General features: G+C 34.9%; 2 protein-coding genes across 8 annotated transcripts in view; one reads left to right on the forward strand and one right to left on the reverse strand.

The window, feature by feature from the left end:
• LOC129800501 (mitochondrial DNA helicase) overlaps window positions 1-19,604 on the reverse strand; it is a 72,488-nt gene that overhangs the window by 14,582 nt on the left and 38,302 nt on the right. Inside the window, exon 2 of one of the 2 annotated variants that reach the window (XM_055844929.1) lies at window positions 1,809-1,833. In XM_055844929.1, coding sequence (XP_055700904.1) covers window positions 1,825-1,833 — 9 coding nt within the window. In that variant the 3' untranslated portion in view covers window positions 1,809-1,824. Of the gene's footprint in view, window positions 1-1,758; window positions 1,834-19,604 lie in introns of those variants that run through there. The other variant, XM_055844930.1, reaches the window with a different exon arrangement.
• Window positions 1-19,604, forward strand: part of LOC129800512 (calcium-binding protein E63-1) — a 53,170-nt gene that overhangs the window by 2,492 nt on the left and 31,074 nt on the right. Inside the window, exons 1-3 of one of the 6 annotated variants that reach the window (XM_055844946.1) lie at window positions 804-847; window positions 1,310-1,363; window positions 1,549-1,633. In XM_055844946.1, the coding sequence (XP_055700921.1) occupies window positions 821-847; window positions 1,310-1,363; window positions 1,549-1,633 (166 nt within the window). In that variant the 5' untranslated portion in view covers window positions 804-820. Of the gene's footprint in view, window positions 1-803; window positions 848-1,309; window positions 1,364-1,548; window positions 1,634-14,033; window positions 14,303-14,910; window positions 15,072-19,604 lie in introns of those variants that run through there. The other 5 variants (XM_055844947.1, XM_055844954.1, XM_055844949.1 and 2 more) reach the window with 5 other exon arrangements.

Consider the following 19,604-nt stretch of genomic DNA (forward strand, 5'->3'; position numbering starts at 1 on the left):
CTCTCATTAATTCTCATTGACCACCCTCTGCAATTCGCCTGCAATTGACATCAATTGCAAACGGAAATTAATTCAACTTTATAAACTTTCACACTTTCAATTCTCGCGAAAATCAGTTTTTTTTTGTTATTGCTCAACAGACATTTTAATTACGATTCAGTGACGAGTAAAAATTGCACAAGCTATTAATACACTTAAATATCCAGTTGATATTCTCGTGAATTTTCTCACAGTTGGAACATTTTGAGATTTGCTTTTTGGGGTTTGGGCTTTTGAAAAATTATTCCAAAGAATTAGGCAAAAGAGAAATTGTAAACTTTTCATCAATAGGATCACTAGAATCTATTGTTTTTGCTCCCACGTCTTTTAAGAAACGAGAAAATAAAATTGTCACGAGACACTCACAGGCTAAAAGTGTTTAATTGATGAGAACAAAGTATTTAATTGTTCACCGATTGCGCAGAAAAACAAAAGAGAAGTGTGGCCAATCTAGAATTAGATATTAGGATTGGTGTTGATTGGGTGAAATTTTCTGAAAGATTGATCGAAATTGAAAGAAATCACAAAAAGGAAGCAATTGTTGTTTTTTGTTTGAATTGTTTGCTGAACGGACATATTGAGAATGATTGAAGTGACGGAGAAATTGCAATTTTTGCACAAGCCATGCACACTTGACTGCGAATTGTCTTACTTGGGAAAGATTTCCCAAAAAATTCATTGTAATGGAAAATCTTCAATCCCTAATCTCAATTGTAGTGCACGACTTCACTTAACTCCTTCAATCGCACTTTTCCGCTGTCTTTTCCCGTATTTTCTCACCATGAGTGGCTTCAAGAACCATTTGAAGGTAGTTCATTGGCTTTTAGCACAAAAATCCCTCACCTCTATCAAAGTGAATCACTGTGAGTGTCTCAAAGTGGATGAAATTGTGTCACAAATTTTCACTTTCTTTCGCATTTTTTTTTGGCGGGAAATTTCGTCGATCTAAGGCGGATTAGAGTGTTTTAAAGAAAAAAAAAAGTCGTGCGAATGACCTGCAAATTTTCCTTTAAATCTTCTTTTCTCGTGATAGTACAAATTGAATGTCAATCAGCAAAGCACCAAAATGTTCTCATCTCTTCGCGAGATCTTAAAGAAAATTCCGAACAGATGGGAGTGAGAGTGAGAGAGAAAATGATCGAGCATGATGTTAAAAGTGCACCCAATTGTTTCCAACATGTGTTTCTCATTAAAATAACCAATGATCCAAATGATTTTTTTCCAATTGATTCTAAAATTGCCTTCGTTCTTTTGTCTCGCACTTCTTCAGATGTTGGGATCCGCTTTGATCGGTCGAAGGAGTGGAAACAAAGTCACAAATCAGGTCAGTATCGCGCGCTAAAACTTCTTTTCTCATTTAATAAATGTTCAAAATGTGGCTAAAAATACGCCCGAATATTGAGAGTGAGAGAATTGGCCGAGAACAAAGATCAAACAGTGCTCAATAAACTTTTTTTTTCACCACACACGGGGGCTTCATCTCACTGGTTCTTTTTGGTTTATCCGTAGGAGAAGATGCCTTCAACCAAAGCAAAAGTGCCAGGAAAAGTGAAGAAGCCAAAGAAAAAACAATTCTCCGAAGAGGAACTCAAAGGTGGGTTGCAATCGAAATTATACCATGTTTTATATTTTCCATCTATCATGACTTTTCCGGTGTTTAAATTGAGATTTTTGGAATTATTTTGCAGTTAGAAATAGACTCTCATTGAAAGAACAACATTTTGTATAAAAAAATAGTGACTTTAATTGATAAATTTTTGATCACTAACCTGACTCACAGCAAACTCACGAAGCCTGGAAAGAAAAAGAAAGAAAAAGAAAATCAACAAACTCAAATTTAAATTTTTAGTTCCTTCTCGTTAAATGTTAAAACGTTAATTGTAGGTTATCTTCAGTTTCTTCCAGTGTTCGGTAGATGATTATCTTCTTCTCAAAACCAAAAAAAAACTCAATTTTCTCCAAAGCTTTCAACCCTCGGTATGGGTCTTCCTCAGTCCGAGGGTCGAAAGCTTTGGAGAAAATTGAGTCTTTTTGGTTTTGTAAAGAAGACAATCCTCTGACGAACACTGGAAGAAACTGAATATAATATACAACTACGTTAGATAGAGTATTCGAAGTTAATTTTAGGGCTCATCAAACGAGGGTATTTCTAAACCTTCTAAACGTAACCGATTGAACATTGCATCCAGTGACTCGTCGAAAAGGACATTGGGCAAAAATGTATGGGAGTTGGTCTATGTGGCGACCACAGTTGGGACTAGACGCATTTTATAGTTAATGTTGTAGGATGAAAAACTACCGAGACCCAGGACGATATTCGACGGGAGTCCTTGTAAAAACGCTTTTATCCTTTCGAAAAAACACTATTTTGACATCAAATTACTTAAGATTAGCTAAAGGGATCTTCATGAAATTCAGTATGAAGTCAATGTATGACTTAAGCTATTTATCCATGGAAATGGAAACTACCTCCTCTCCCCACCCCTCCTTCTGGTAGCCTCCATACAAAATGTGGACTTTTTTCATTATAACTTCCCTCTGAGAAGAAGTAGAAATCTGAAACTTGGTATAGGATCAAGGTTTTTGAAAGGTTCCTTAACCATGTATATAGGCCCCTTCTCCCTCCACTCCTTCTTGTAGCCCCCATACAAAATTATGATATTTTTCACTATAACTCCTCTGTGAAAAGAAGTAAAAATCAGAAACGTGGCATAGGATCAAGGGCAATGGAAGGCTCTTTAACCGTGTATATACACGTTTCTCCCCGCCATTCCTTCCAGTAGACACCATACAAAATGAGTACTTTTTCACTATAACTCCTCTCTGAGAAAAGGTATAAAGCTGAAACTGGGCATGGGAACAAGGTTTATGGAAGGCTGTTCAGTCAAATAAAATCTAATTACGATTTCAAAAGAAATAAAATAAATAAAAAAGTAAATCATAGTTAGAAAAATAAGTCGAAATATGTAATGATTCTACTGAAATCAATGAATAGAATAAGGTCATATCTCTTTCTGTAACACATTAAAAATATCAGACAGACATATTACAAGATCATTAAAATCGGTTAAATAGTTTCGAAACGTAACATATTTATTGTTAATTGAATACTTTGATAACTTAGAGCGTCCCTTGCGGTCGACTTGTGAACTTATCTATATTGTTCTTTTGTAGGATTTTTCCAAACCTTTCGATTGAGTATTCATTGAATAAATTCGGTTTATAAATCTCTGTGATATAAGGATTAAAGTTTTGACTTTGAGCCATCATGTTTCAATGTCCTCCTACGCAAGTTATGCATTGTAAAGACAAATGCTTTTATGTCCTTTTCGAGAATATGCGATCATTTCATACATTTTATGTTATAATTTATTCTTTCCCTCACAAAAAGACAGTTTAAATGCGAACATTTCAAATAAGAGATTATATTTTTCTTCTAAGAAAATAGTTTTTTTGTTCTAGCTAGAACTTTTCCTCCATGGTTTAGAACTTTGGTCCCGGAACAAAAGTTGTTACCTATACCATGGCCTATTCAATGATATAGGTCTCATTCGTGGTCTCACCATAGACCACTTTTGCCCATTGTCCTTTACCTTATTAGTTCGTCTGAGCTTAAGTGTGTCTCGGCTGAAATAGATATTCTGACAGACTTTTACCATTCACAAGGAATATTCGAAGATGCATTTAAAAAAAAAACATTCTTACTTCTTGAAGTACTTCCTATCAAATTATCAAGTATCAAAAGCAAAGCAACGATGATTACTATTCCTGTTCGATCATTAAATCACTTCATAATCACTGAGCAACTGGGCCATATACAGCTATGACCGAAAATATTTTCGACATCGAATTTTCAAAGGTCAAACTTAAGCTACTTCTGGAGACCCAATTTCCCAACCGAATTGCTTAAATTCGAAACATAAACGGAAAATAAAATGGAAATAAACGTTTATGGACGAAAAATCGCGATAAAAGGCAATTCACAACAGCTCTATCTCGTGAGTTCTATCATTTCGCAAAGTTGGGATGGTTGGGATGCTTTTCCCAATAATTATGGCAAAGCGTTCCATGATTTTCACGTAATTGAGGGAAATCTGGAACGATGAAGGGGAGAAGAAAGAGAAGAATAAAATTATTCTCTAGATAATGTCATATAAAGAACGTGTCATCAAAGATGAGAAGTTGATAATCTCTTACAAATTACCTACAGTAGACTCTCTCTCAATTGGGAATATGGGGCAAAATGTCATCCGGTTTAGCGATTGAATTGAGCGTCAAAACCTTTGTAAATTCCACAAAAAGCGCTCAATTATAAAGAATCACGATAAAATAGGAAGAACTACAGCAAATTTGAGCGAATTAGCCTCATAATTAAACATGAAAATTGTCAACAAAATTTGTCGCCCGATTGATAAAGAGCCGATTGAGTGAGAGTCTACTGTATATACAGTGCCCGCTCTCTAATCCGGATCGGCGTAATCCGGACGAATTATCGACGGATACATTTAAAATCATTTTGAGGACATGTTTACATGTGTGTTCAGCAATGAAAATGAATTATTCTGTGATGTTTTTGTTTAATAAATGAAGTATAATATCGTAGAATTCTCTAGTTAGGTCTTTTTCAGCTTCTTTAAAACTTTTATTCTAATTCTAGAGAAAAAACTTGTATTATATTTTGGAGACGTTGAACAATTTCAAAAAATCTATCCGGATTACGAAGCGGACATCTCGTTAGTTGAATCAGCAATTGTCGTAACTTTCTCATCATCTCATCAACAGTTCTTATATATTGTGTGTATTTCAATGGTGTTAGAAGCAGTGCTGATGAGGCGATGAGGAAGTTACGACAAATGCTGATCCAACTGACAATATGACAGATTCTGTTATATTATCTCGCAATCATCCGGATAACGAAGCGGGCATTGTAAAAATATTTTTAAGGACACTTCAACGAACCATGTGGCCGTTTTGTAATTTCAAAGTAATTTCAAGATCTTTTAAATAAATCCATATTTGTCAAATTTGTTGAAAGAGAGGGTTTGACCTTTGACCTTCCATAATTCAAGACGGAGATTTAACCGGTCCTTGGGTGCCCATAGGCAAAATTTTTAGCTAGAGTAACTACAAAATATATCCGAAAATCAGATACAATAAATTGAAGACTGATCTAGACACTTAGAAATTCGAACAGGAAATATTTTAGTCATCGCGTGGACGAAACTTGACGTAATTTTTTTTGCTTTTGAAACTGGTCTTAAATTTTTTAAAATACGACTGTGAATGAAGTCGAAGGTGGTTTAGGTAAATTAGTGTGCTAGGAAATGTTGACTTGTAGTGGGGGTTACCGTAGAGCGGAAATTGATACCTCCCACCGTTTAAGTTCTAGAACGGTGACAAGGTGAAAAAAACAGCACGCTCTCTCTTTTAGTTCAAGCAGCAAAATTATCTGGTGTGTGTCTTGGCTCACCGTTTTCCTCTTTTAACTTCAAATATGTTATAAGTTATAACCCCTTAACCCATTCAGTCAATGTACCAGAAATACTTGAGATAGAATGTTCATATTTTGAGATTAGTTTCCTACAGATTAATAGATGAATTTTTTGAAAAGAAAAATTTTTCATCCATTATAGAGGCGCGGGGAGCCGCCCTCAAACACACGTCTTAACGGTCACTGAATTTAAATTCTGTACATTAATTCATTACAAACTTTATTGCTTTAAATAGAGTAACTATCCAAGAAAACAAATTGGCAATTAGAATTCAAATCAGGAAAGAGGCTAATTTTAACAAATTCGACGGGATGTCATTTTAGAATAACAAAATGTATTCCTATCTCTCTCGGGCTATTTTCTCCAAGTAATTGAAGGACTAAAGTAACTAAAAATCCATTCCCGACATAAATTCGAATATCAATTGCCCAGAAATAAATTATCTAAAATAACTCAATTTGCGTATGATGTATAATACCATGGTAAGGAATGGGTTAATGGAAAGTTTCGGTACGAATAATTTGAGTCAATACAAGAAAGAACATAAATGCGCTTAATAGCTCTTGATTTAAATTTATTTGGAATGAATATTGTAAAAGTTTTTCATGCTAAACTTACTTCCTGAACTTGTCTTGAAAATCAATATTAATGGCAAATTTCCTTTATGAGTCTTCCATCGTCAATTGATCAAATATTGTACCAATACTATCATTTTCCTATAAAGCTCCTAAATACTATGCTAAAGGTGAAGAGAGATACTATCATTTATTGCCATTTCACCTGAGATTGTGCCATTAGTGAGCGTATCGTGGGTGGTCAATAAAAAGCCTTGACCGCGACTTGGCTTTGTGCGCTTTTGCCTTGAATGTTGCCCATTAATGCTTCGGTTCGGTGTTGTATCAAAAAGGTCTGAGTAATAAATTACACTAAAGATTGGGTGTAATTGGGTGGTTAAAGTGCAGAAAAAAAGAAGTACTTTAAGATGCATTTTCCTGGTGTAGAACGTTCTAGAGAGAGAGACAGACTTTGTATGCTCATTCGATGAAGAATCAATGAGGTAATTGTCCTCGAGAGGAAAAGTTGAGGGAAAATGTGTCTAACAAGTTGAGAATTTCCGGTATTGAGAAAGATGTCTTTTGATGGAGTGTAATAATATGGGGGAGCTTACAATAAAATCAGGGTGGAATCGTTTGGACTCAATATTTCGCCTTGACACTCATCTATTCAATGTGGCACAAATTCTGTGATGGAAAAGACACACACAATTCATTCCAAATTTCCACTGAGGAATCCCTTCAGGGTGGGTCAGTTAGGGTGTGCTATTTGGAGGGAGGAAAAAGAGGTTTAGAAAATATTGGGTTGGGTTTTCCAAGAGAAATACAACGCATAAAGGAGAAATGTTTGCTCATGAAGAATGACAAAATATGAACCCTTAAAAGACATTTGCTCTCTCTCATGCAATCAATCTGTATACCACGTGCTGACAATTGTCTGACTTCCCATCCTCCATCTCAGGGGTCGATAGAGGCTCTTGAGACCGTTTTTCAGGGGTTAAAATACCTTCAGACAGTCTTTTGACGACAAATTTGCATATTTTCCTAAAAGTCCTCAACAAAAAGATCTTATACCTATCGATTTTTTTCCACTTGGATTAGTTGAGTTTGCAAACAACGCCCATAGTAAATCCCTTTGAGAAACTCTGAGGTAATCCTGCACGCATGCAGAAACCTCCCATTAAACCACAAGTTCACCTCACACAACAATTTGCGTGGAAAATCAAAGAGGGGGAATGCAATTAGATCATCGATTGATCAACAAGTGCACACGCGGAGGATGCAATTGGGAGTGGGCTCAAAATAGCTCAGCGAGGAGCCCAGAAAAAGGTCACAAAGTGCCCCATAATTCAGCTTTCCATAAAGTTCTAAATTTTCCAACAGCGCAATTTTCCTATGATATTTTCTGGCTACTGGCGAGCTTTTATAGAATTTTTCCAGTACATATCCGCTTATGATTGGAAATTTTCCACATTATGCGTATGGATTTATTTCAATGGAAATACTTATGTCCTGCTTTCGTGCAATTTTCCAGGAAATAGTATTAATAGAAGACAAATCCAAGCTCCATGTGTCGAATTCACATCCTTCTGGGAGGGAGACCGGGACTACATTTGATCAAACATGAAGGGTTTTCTTGTGTAGGGGAAACTGGGGCACCACCAAACACGGGGTAGCACCAAACACTGCGAGTTTAGAGTTTATCGGTCTTATCAGAGGATAAGACCGATAGGAATTTATAGGCACTATAGGGATCCTTGTCCACTGAAGGAATGGTCGAGATAGTACAAGTAGTTTAGAATTAAAAATTAATGTTTGGTGGTACCCCGTGTTTGGTGGTGCCCCCGTTTCCCCTATAGTTTGTGAGGAAATACTTGAATTTTGGTGCTATTCCAGTGAAAATGAACATGTTTTTTTGTACTTTAGGGCAGGCCTGAGCTAAAAGAAAAGCCGAAGTGAATTTGGTGGTGCCTGTTGGCATTCTTCGAAATGCCGCGAAAATTCACATAGAGAAAATGAGAGTTTTTTTTAATGTGAAAATTGTTTAATTCCTTAGAGTTAAGTCATTTTTAAAAGAAAATCCTTTTAATAATTTAGTTGAATACAGTTATTTGGGTTAATTGTGAATAATTGTCGATATTACAACAAAAACAATGGGATAAAATTTTGAGCTGGAAGACTTATATTCTTTTCAGCTGTCCCAAAATTCAGGATAAGTTTGAGAAAAACCCTTTTGTACAACACTATTTTGGTTAATAAGTAATGCAAAAGTACATATTACAAGAAGGGACACGACCTTCTAATAAGGATAAAATAGAGAAGAAAATATTTTGTCGCATTTCAGAGATTTTTTGCAACCGCAGCGCCGCCAGACGTTTGTCAAGTGAGTTATTTGTGTCTCTATCTCTCTCTCACAGTTGAATTGCGTGCGATTTAAGAACTTTCCATTTGTTGTGATATTTGCATTTAATTTCTTTGTATTTCTGCAAGATTTAAGTAAAAGGATGTGTAGTGAACAGCTATCCGTCTTCCGATAAAAATATCAAGAAGACAATTTCTTTCTATATGAGTTTTTATGTCTGTTATATCTTTTTGACGCAAAAATATTTATCATGGCACCGTGAATGACCGGGATTAGTGTTACCAGTCTGGCTATCTGTAATTTCCATTAAAATTAACAACAGAAAATTTCCGATATTACACGACTTTTAACGAGCACATGTCTGTTAGGGTAAAGTAATGTAATTTGGAATTAGTGTTACAAGTTGGACAATTCGCCGGTACAAGTTGGACATGGCTTTTTTCTTGATAAATACAGTACAAAATTTGTGTTTAAGCACAAGGAACCACATTATAAAACTAAAGCATTAAAATATAGAAATAAAAATGAAGTACTAAATTTATCAAGACAAAAAGCCCTGTCCAAATTGTACCATTGTCCAACTTGTACCACTGTTCAACTTGTACCACTTTACCCTACTGTTCTCAAGTCCTTAAGCACAATCGTGTGTGTTGGTTCCTGTCTTGACTGTGTGGTGGTTTTAGAAAACGGCAAGGACTAGGGAAAACAGTCAAGGAATGAACCAATACAAAGAAGAGACCATAATGCAGAAGCACTTGAGAACAGTAAATAGAAAATAGAATCAATAACACTATTCCAATAAAATATGTAAAGGATAATGCTGCTATTCCAATGAAAAAGTGACCATGTTTTTTTAGCACATTACTGTTCTCAAGTACTAAAAAAGATCAAATCTGTTCTCATACGTCATTTCAAGGAAAATAATGAGTAGAGAATTTTAATGCTGCACGCGAACTTTTCACCATTGAGAATTCACGGAAAAACTCTTGGAAAACCCTTGAAAACCCGCGGTTGAAGCTAAAGTTGCCAAATCCCGGCCATCCAACTGCATCACGCCACCAAGATGACATGACAGGTTACTCCACAGTGATGGCATTGTGATCGGGTAAAAGCTTGCTCGGAGGGAATATTCGAATTCGGATTTCGGTTAAACTTTCTTTTGTGTCGGTTCCTTTCATGACTATTTGGTGATTTTGAAACACGACGAGGACTGGGGAAAATATGAAGTTTTTGTGTAGAGAGAAGAACCTTACATCTTGTCAATCATGATAAAGAAAATGTAGAAAATACTATAAAAGTGAAAACATTAAATTAATCTTGTCAATTTCCTAACCGAAATCCGAATTCCGAATGCCATCTCACATTAATTGAAATAACATGTGGGAACAGTCATGGTCTTTTTAGTACTTGAGAACAGTAATGTGCTAAAAAAACTTGCTCATTGTTTCATTGGAATAGCACCATAAATCTTTCCCATGAACACTTATTTAGTACATGACTGTTCTTATGTGCTTCTGCGTAATCGGACTTTTCTTTGAGTTGACTTCTGTCACGATTGTTTTCCCCAGTCCTTGTCTTGTTCGAAAGCCACAAACAGCTGTGACAGAAAACCAATACAAAGAAAAATCGATAATGCAGAAGCACTTGAGAACAGTCTTGTACTAAAAAAGTATTCAGGTGAAAGATTTCCCCTTCTCATTTTTTACTGGAATAGCACCATTAAATATTTCAGGTAATAATTTTTTTCCAGTTTTCACCAATTTTTTTTTTAAATATACCAAGAAATTTGGTTTTAGAAATGACGGAAGGGGATGGGAAGAAGAGAAAAAACATCTGTAGATAACGATCGCCTATGGAAGGTCCACCGAAAACCAGAAGTCGATATTTCCCACTGTTTACTCTCCAGGGGGTAAATTGTGTAACTTTGTGAGAACGTGAGAAGAGCTAAAAATGAGAATATACCGAAACTTGTCACTTAAGTGTGATTCTCCATGACCATTTTTGTGACATTTCTCACGATATTTTCGTGACACTTCTCACAGAATAATGGTCCAGTGACTCAAAAATAATTCGGAGAACAAAGTGGTCGATTTTTTTTCGTGAGTGTCACTGATGACCAACTCACGAAAATTAGAGAATTTACCACCAGGCCTATGACAAGTTGGAAAAGCACCTTATTGCTCTCTCTTTGAGTTTTTAGCAGTCACAGCCTCTCATGACATGATTTTCTAAGTCTAGATAAAATTGTTTGTGGTCCAATTTATATTTTTAGCAGTATTGCTCCATTGCGTTATTTGTCAATAATAAATATTGACCGATAAATTTTATCGGTTTCCACAATATGAACTAATTTATAGTTCACTAACATAATTATCAGTTATTCCAATACCTTTAAAATAAACCCAAACATTCCCAAATCGGTTGAGAAATATGCTTTCTACGACCTTTTAAAGTGAATATCTCTTATCGTTCACTGTTTAGAATCGGTTATGGTACAAATAAACCCAAGAAAGGCTACGAAGATAGAATTTTAATGATTAATGTATATCTATTTATTTTCAAAAATTTGCTCTTATAAAGATCAGGAGGGGAATTCTGTAACGTTCTGGCAATGCCATATGACAAATTGCGTTCGAATCTTAGGAGAGCTTTTTCGAAAATGCGATTCTGTAGCCGTGACATTGCCATTTCAGCTCACGTGGCATTGTCAGAAGTCACATATTTGAGATTTCTGGCAATTCAAATGCCAATGAATTTTGTTAAACAAATCAACCAAGACGTACTGTATTTTCATAAAAACATCAAGTAAAAGGATTTCATTAAAAAATCAATGAATTGCATTTTCGAACACATATGATATGACAAAAAAAGCTCGAATGGCATTGTCAGGTTTCGAACTCACGCGTGACAACGCCACGAAAATTGCAGAATTCCCCTACAGGACTATTCAAGTTTGGGTTTCACCTTGGACCGCAAACCCTAAGAATAGTGAACTCCCTACCAAAATTTCCACAATCTCTTGATTTTCTGGGTTATTTTGTTGCGCAATTCCTGGCAAAGTAAATTTTCATCAATCTCGAGATTGACTGAGATTTCCATTGAGTGTGACGTTGCTTCCTGAAAATGCAAATTTTCCCGCAATTTCATTTAACACACGACAGGTGTTTGCTCAATTTCTACTCATCCTCCCAAATGAATCCCCGTTGGAAGGGACTGACCTACGCATTTTTGCCGAGGATTCTCATGCAAATTTCTTTGAGGGATATTTAATTGAAGAATTTCCACGGTTTCTCAGGATTTTGTATATGGAAAAATATGCGTAAAGTGTGCAAAAGTTCTCCTGATACTTTTCAGGTGTACTCACGAATTAACTTGGTGGAAATGATTGGAAATCTTTAGGAGAGTATTAGAAGTTGGTGAGCGTGAAAATTTGAAAGAAAAAATCCTGAGAAAAAAATCTGAGTTCAAATCGATTTGTGGGATTTTTTTTTCCTTCAAGTAGACAAGAGGACGCCTTAAAGTGAGATAACCTCAAAATGCCATAACCAAGAACTTTTAAATAGGCGAAAGCGTAATCCCAAATGTTTTATGATTGAACTGGAAAGTCACGAGAGAAACGTTGCCTTTGTAGTGAAAGTTCCACTATCTAGAAATGTAAGGTTAGACCAAACATAACCTCAGATAAAACTTAAGGTTTTAGGTTAGAAATATTAATAAATTTTGTCAAGTATTTTTAAACACTATACATATAATTTTATAAAATTCCAAGTACCACAAAATGCTCATCGTTTTCAAAGCTAACCCCAAATGCAGGTTAAAAACAACTAACCTCAAAATTTTCTTCTGTGATTTAAATGTGCGAAGTTTGTGAGATTAGATTTGATCAATTTTTAGGAAGTCATATTCTAAGTAAGATGATCATATTCAATAATATCGGACCTTGATAACGATTGAATCACATCATATTTATTCTGAGTTGTTAAGGTTAGTTTATTTAGCAAATTATCTAATTATCTAATGGGTTGACCATTGAGCGGGTACAGTCGGTACCTAATCTTGCCTCCTCCAGCTGCCCGACAATAGCCGCCGCTTTGACTTTGGGATCGGGCTTGACTTGAGGGAATTTCATAACCCTCCAAGAAGAGGCGTAACCTTTTCTCAGAGACTGTTGTCCGGCCTAGTCTCTCCTGTCAAATTTGTCAACCTACCATCATAAGCAACGGGTAAGATTTAAGATTTACGATTTGTCTATGGGTCGGCTCAAACCTTTGTCGACCTCATAGTCATAGAGGCACTACTCTACCAACTGATCCACTGAGGCTCAAGCAACGGGTAGCGTAGTACCTGCCGCTTGAGTAACCCCAACGGCGGAATGAAAAGCCCTATCGTTTTGGACCTTATCAGAGATAATGTCACTTACGCTTTAATTTAAGACGTCTCGTCTAGTCCAATAGATTAGTCGTCTGCGGCTCGAATTGACTATAAGATGCGAACACATCACCCGCAATGGAGATGTGTTGTCATTGATCTGACAAGTTAAAGGCCGCCCACGCTTTCAGACCGGATGTCGCCTTAAAGTTCTAAATGTTTCTTAAGAAGCAGGGGAAGGGCCATACCGTTAAATTTGAAAGTCCAAGCCCTATAATTGTTGATGGCCCAAGACCTAGTCTCCCCGAAAAGTCTCATCCAAAACAATATTGAGAAAGCACTAGGGAAAAATGGTTCTAATCAGGGGGATGACATTAGCTCTGAAAAATGCGATCAGTTTTAGTGTAATTTTTTCCCTGCTTTTGCACACATTTCACGAGATATCTCCGAAACTAAATAGGTTGCCAATTTGGGGTTTTCGGTTGCCCATTCCGTATTAAATTGGCTTTTATTTTGTATTTGTATTTTTTGCTAATTCATTCCACAATGACAGAAAACACCGAATAAGCTCCAAGGTCTTTTTGGCACGTTAGAAACATATGGGAAACATAGGAAACGTCATGCCCCTGGTTCTAATTCAGACTTCGTGAAAAATTCTCTACACATAACCTCAATTTTTTATTTTGAATTCAACCGTTACTTCGATCATATTTGAGAACCTTTATCTTAAACTTTACCGTAGTTTTGTTTTACAAACTTTACCTTTTTAATTATGAATCTTTTCATAATTTTATTGCATTCTATAGAGAGGTTATGTTCCTCTGTAACATAACCTCTTTTCTAATTATTCATTCTAAAATTGCGTAGTGAGACATGAGGTTTATATGGAGTACATTTTGTGCTTTGTTTCTTTTCTGAATGTTTTAACCTTGGAATAGTTTAAAAGCTCGTTGAGTTTTCAAGCTATTTTCTTCAGAATGGTATCACCCCAATTACCCTAACTCCACTCTCCTACAACGTTTGATGTTATCAGTGTTTTGAGAAACTCCACCAAAAACTTTTGCAACACACTATTCAGAGAGAAAGAATATACTAATACTAGAAAATCTCCTAAAGAGTATGATAGCTGGCAGAAAAAAGCAAATCAACCGTCTCTTATCTGCAGTCATAAGAGAAATGTTCTTGTATAAAGGAGCTGCTTCAACCGCAAGAGAGTGCAATAAAGTCGTAAATGTGCACGAGAGTTAGTTTATAGTCAAATAAATAAAAGTAATCTTTACTGATGGCACTCTATTTGCCCTTATGTCAAGATAATTATAATGTCTCGTCCTCACCTTTCGCGTAAAAACTTTACTGAGAAAATTTTCTCAAACTCTTATCAGTTGAGTGTGTCAAGTTTTCGCACAAAGTTCTCCCACCTGAAAGATGATTTTGACTCAATGTTTAATTCATTTGAAGTTGTGATTTCCATCACTATCATTCTGCAGGTGCCTAGTGTTCTTCTCTAGAGAGTGTCTTTTATTCAACATTCATATTGTTTTGCTGGTGATGACCTCAATATTGACCCGTGTATTCGTCCTCTTTCAATCGACTGAGTTGTGTGTTATGATTGACTAGAATTCACAGTGAAAGGGTGCCTCGTGAGGAATCCTTGAAAGAAAAGGCACAACTTTCATCGCTAAAGCTCCCTCCTTACCACCAAAAAGGCATGAGGGAAATTTTAATGATTCTGATCACGAACTTTGTTCATCGTGCGACGTATATTTATGTTTGTATGCTTTAGGATTAGTTGCTTATATGGTGAAAAGTATAAAGAAAAATTGAGGGAAAAAAAACACCAATAAGATCCAGTAATTCACATAATTTCGTGTCCAAGAGCTCTTTACACTTCTTTATTTTTTTTTATATTTTCTTCGTCTGAGAAAACTTTGTGACTTTCTGGAATTTGCGTGTCTCTCCCCCTGTCAATTTGTTTTCATCTTACCCAACATTTATCGCCTCCCCCTAATTGTTGTGGTGGCTACAAATCATTTACTCGTGCTTCTCATTTGGTCACTTTTTTTGGTGTTTATGTCTCAATAATTTTCCCACGCAGGAAATGTGTTTGAGGGACCACCGAGAGTAGTACCTTATAAGATTATTAAGTGAGATTTAAATATTTGTAAGGGAGCCCATTGACCTTTCGTGACAGGGAGTCTCGCCAGAGGAAAACTTTCGCCTTGGAATAAGCAATGAAGAGGAGAGATCGAGACTTTTGTAAGTAAAATTCTTCTCATGAAATTCCACAGATTGTTTGCTATTCAATTTAGGGACTAAGTACCATCAGTTCTTTATTGTAAAAATTTCCCTACTCGTATCAATATTTCAAAAGAAAAAAAAACGTGACTTCATTTTTAAAACTCGGTTCATCATAGGGGAAATTGGGCCTGTATTAGCCAGGGGTAGAATTAGACAGTGACATTGCTACAGAAAGAATACTGAAGCTATCACTATTTATTCAGAAAGAACAGCCTCATATCCTTGAAAATTAAGCTAATCAGTAGATAAGATTCGAAACCGTGTAATTCGTAAGCAACTATTCAAAGTTATAAAACAAATTAGAGATCAATATAATTAAAATTAAGTTTAAGTATTTTCCGCTAGACCGTTGGTCGCACGGAGATGACATTAGCTCTGAAAAAATGTGACCGGTTTTAGTGTAAATTTTTCCCTGTTTTCGTACACATTTCACAAGATATGTCCAAAACTACGTAGGTTACCAATTTGCGGTTTTCGGTTGCCTATTCAATATTAAGTTGGCTTTTATTTTGTATTTATATCTTTTGATAATTCATTCTACACTGACAGAAAACAGATAATAAACTCAAAAGTTTTTTCGGCACGCTAGAAACATATGGGAAACATAGGAAATATCATGCCCCTGGTTGATCGTATTTGATGTTCCAATTTCTAATATTCAATATTGAGTTTATAATCCGGAACTGTTATTGCGTGAAACCTCGAAGGTTTCTTATTCCAGAAAAAGAAACGAGCAAGTAATAAACTTCGTAAAATACTTACTGAAATACGGCTTAAGGAAAGTTTCCTAACTTAACTGTGTTATCACACTTGCACATTAAAATTTTAATATGATTCACATTAATTGTCGCTGGTGAGAGTCCAAATGTGTAATTTGTGTGTTTGAATAATTTTATATTCAAAATTTGATCTATTTGTTGATAAAAAGCTAGACTTGACCCGTAAAATTTGATATGAATTGATTTATAACATTAATGCGAAAAATTAATGCGATTTTCTCTTTAATTTTTTAATGTGAAAAATATTTATGCTTTAGGTAAATTTAAACTTATTTTTGCAGGCCAAGTTCACTTCTTTATCAAAAAAGAGGAAAAAACCCCAAATATTAAGTGACTCAAAGCACAAATAACATATTCGGACGCTCACCAGCGACAATTAATGTGAATCACATTAAAATTTTAATGTGTAAGTGTGATAACGCCGTAAAGACAGAAAAAAACTTTCTTGAATTTGAAAAAAATTTGCCGTGAAAATCTTTGCTCGTAGAGAGCTCTTGTGGGTTGTGGAAAATTCCCAAACATTACCACATTGGCAGCTCAGGAAAAGAGCCTTTGTAGTTTTGTAAAATACATCAGTCAAAGTTATTGATCGTCGATTTTGAAAATTCCTCAGTGTTTTAGGTCACACTGAGCTGCTGTGGAATACTTGAGCCACCTAGCGATTCCATCACTAAGACACTGAGAGAAATCCGAAAAAGTCAAAATAACATTCCGGAAATGTTAATTTTACCCTGCAGTATTAATCCAAAATCGGTGTAAATATTACCCTTTTTAGGTGTATTATGGGTTAAAGTTACCCTTTTTTCATGTTGATTTTATCCTTAAAAGGTGTAAAATTAACATTAAAAATTGTTGATGTATTTTTACACCCGAAAAGTGTTAAAGTTATGACGAAAAAAAGTTAATCATAGCCCTTTTTTCTGAGTGGAGAAATCCGAAAAAGTTAAAATAACATTCCGGAAATGTTAATTTTACCCTGCAGTATTAATCCGAAATCGATGTAAATATTACCCTTTTTAGGTGTATTATGGGTTAAAGTTACCCTTTTTTCATGTTGATTTTATTCTCAAAAGGTGTAAAATTAACATTAAAAAATGTTGATATATTTTTACACCTAAAAAGTGTTAAAGTTATGAGAAAAAAAAAGTTAATCGCACCCTTTTTTCTCAGTGATTGAGTAAGTTCACAAAGAAATTTGGATATTAAAATTTTTTCATGAAAATCTCAAAGAAAAACAATCACGTTTTCAGCAAAATGAGACAGTATCACATGTTTTTATTTTATTTCTGTCAATTCAAAAGTTAAGCCTAACTCTGCTTAAGCGGTCTTCAGACTAGAGATTAAGCCAGGTTCTGAAGATCTGGATTTTCTAAATAACAATCACGTTCAGTGATTTTTCAAGATATATTACAATAAATTGTTATAAATATTACAATACTAATACAAAAATTTCTCACAAGTATTTCTATGTGAAAAATCATAGCTAAGCCTTAGATCTGAAGCTAGTATTATGGTAAGCGTGACTGCCCTAAAAAAATGGGTTTCCATATGTCACAAAAACACGTGTTAGAAAAATAGTATAAAAGAAATTTTAAAACGCATAATATCTCCTACCAAAGGTTAAAGCAAGTAGATTAAAGATCCATCTAAACACTCATGTGCAAATTTCTTTTTCCGGTGTAATGTTTGCGGTGAAAATGAGGTATACATAGGTAGGAAAATTTTGTACGTAGCTGAGCAAATCGGAACAGCTTTGTAAAAATTGCTACTAAATTTTAATTTTCCTCTACAGGAAAATCTAAGGAATTTCAGGAATTTTGTGTGGTACTGTTATGAACTGAATAAGAGATTTTTTTTTTGAAAAAGGTGTAAGTGATTCGGCTTTCACCATAAAATATTACTAAAATTTTGTGTGCTGCAATTGTGATCTTACAACACGGAAAAATGGTTATGATATTTGAAAAAATTTACATATTTAAAATTTTGCTTTTAGGGATTACATTTTGTTGCAAAAATTTCAAAAACTATTTAAAAAATCAGATTTTTTTAAAAATATTTTCAAACATTTTTTTTGCAAATAAAATAAATCTGTAATTTTTTCCGGATTGATAAATTCTTAAAATTCTCTTTAACCGAAAAGATATTGGAAAGTTAAAAAAATAATTTTCATGTTCGAATGTCGAAAAAATGTTCGAAATATGTCCAAAAATTATCCAAACTAAATTACTTTAAAAAAAGAATTCTTCAAAAATGTCGAAAGCTTCCATAATTTCCACAGCGAAAAATTTTTCTAAATAAAATTTATTGATATAAATTTGCATAAAGCATTGTGCAATGAACTTGTTCTTCATCAGAAAATTGAATTTTTTGGCAAATTTTCCTCAAATAAAATTTCCTCACAATATTCATTTGAATTTCTCATATTTTCCCAACAGCAACACTCTTCCCCCATCCCAAAAAAAACCTCTTCAGCTGTTCTCTGATGTTATGTTATACATACATAGATGAAAATTGTTATGGAAACAGCTACAAAATTTATTCAATTACTCTATAAAGCAATTTCTTGTCAATATAATCTCATAAATAGAAATATAACCGTAAAACAGATGAGGAATATTTCAATGATTTAATCTATATACAAGTATGACATAATCCTAAGGTAAAACCATAGATTTTCTATTTGAAGTTAAATGAGAAAGAATAACTACCCGGAAATCCCTCTCAATTGGTTTATTTACGAATTGCATTAAATAGCTACGTGCTAAAATTCCATTTGCGTGGGGTGTTTCACATAATGTTTGAATAAATTGCAATTAATTAGAGAAAATGTTGTACGACAGTGGATTTAGTTGGGCTTCCATACACATTTCCCACATTTTTGTAATGCGTTCTATGTGAAAATTTTCCAGGGAAAAAGTCCTTAGAATTTTCTCACATACAAAACACAATTTGCCATTTGTGCAGGGAATTATGGGATGTTGCCATTACGCCACTTTTAATTCTATTTAATGACACAAATTAACAATTAAAAGTTTATGCTGGCACTCTCTTCTATCGTTCCCAGCATGACGCTAAAAAGCTCCATGGGACTTTTTGCATGGAGCTTCCGTAGGGAGAGAAATATTGAGGGTTTCCTCACCAGCATTTTTGATTAAAAAGGAGTTGGAATTGCTCTAGATGAGCGATGACCTCTCGGTGGGATTTTAATTATATACTTCTTGCTTGGGGAAAAATATTAGCTTGTTGATTGATGATAAAACAAGTACCCTTTTGATTTACTGGCTCACTTACTTCTTGAATTTCGCACAAGAAAGGCGATCCCTACGAAATAGAAATGTGAAATCTGTGGGGAGGAATTTTCCAGGGTGATTGTTCTCCGAAAACCAAAATTGGGAAAAAAATTGCAATTTATACTTTAATTGAGAGGATCTTGTGAGCCTTGTTACATAATTGATAAGACCGTTTGATTCTTCGGCAGTGAGATCTTGGGCTGACTTTTGTCCGTCCGATTTTCCTGACAGTAATACGGACTTCAGACCTGAGACTTATCCATATGGCTTAAATCCTCTAACTCCTTATCAGGCAAGATTTTTGAGGAAATTATTCCTCCGGACTGAATATTAAGGACAAATTATCCATTAGATTTTGAGGAATCAACAAAATTGTTTGTTGTTTGGATTTTTGAGGTCTTCAGGAACTGGGCTAAACCTCC

This window comes from Phlebotomus papatasi, chromosome 2, assembly GCF_024763615.1.
Source record: "Phlebotomus papatasi isolate M1 chromosome 2, Ppap_2.1, whole genome shotgun sequence".
In the NCBI taxonomy this organism is placed as follows: domain Eukaryota; kingdom Metazoa; phylum Arthropoda; class Insecta; order Diptera; family Psychodidae; genus Phlebotomus; species Phlebotomus papatasi.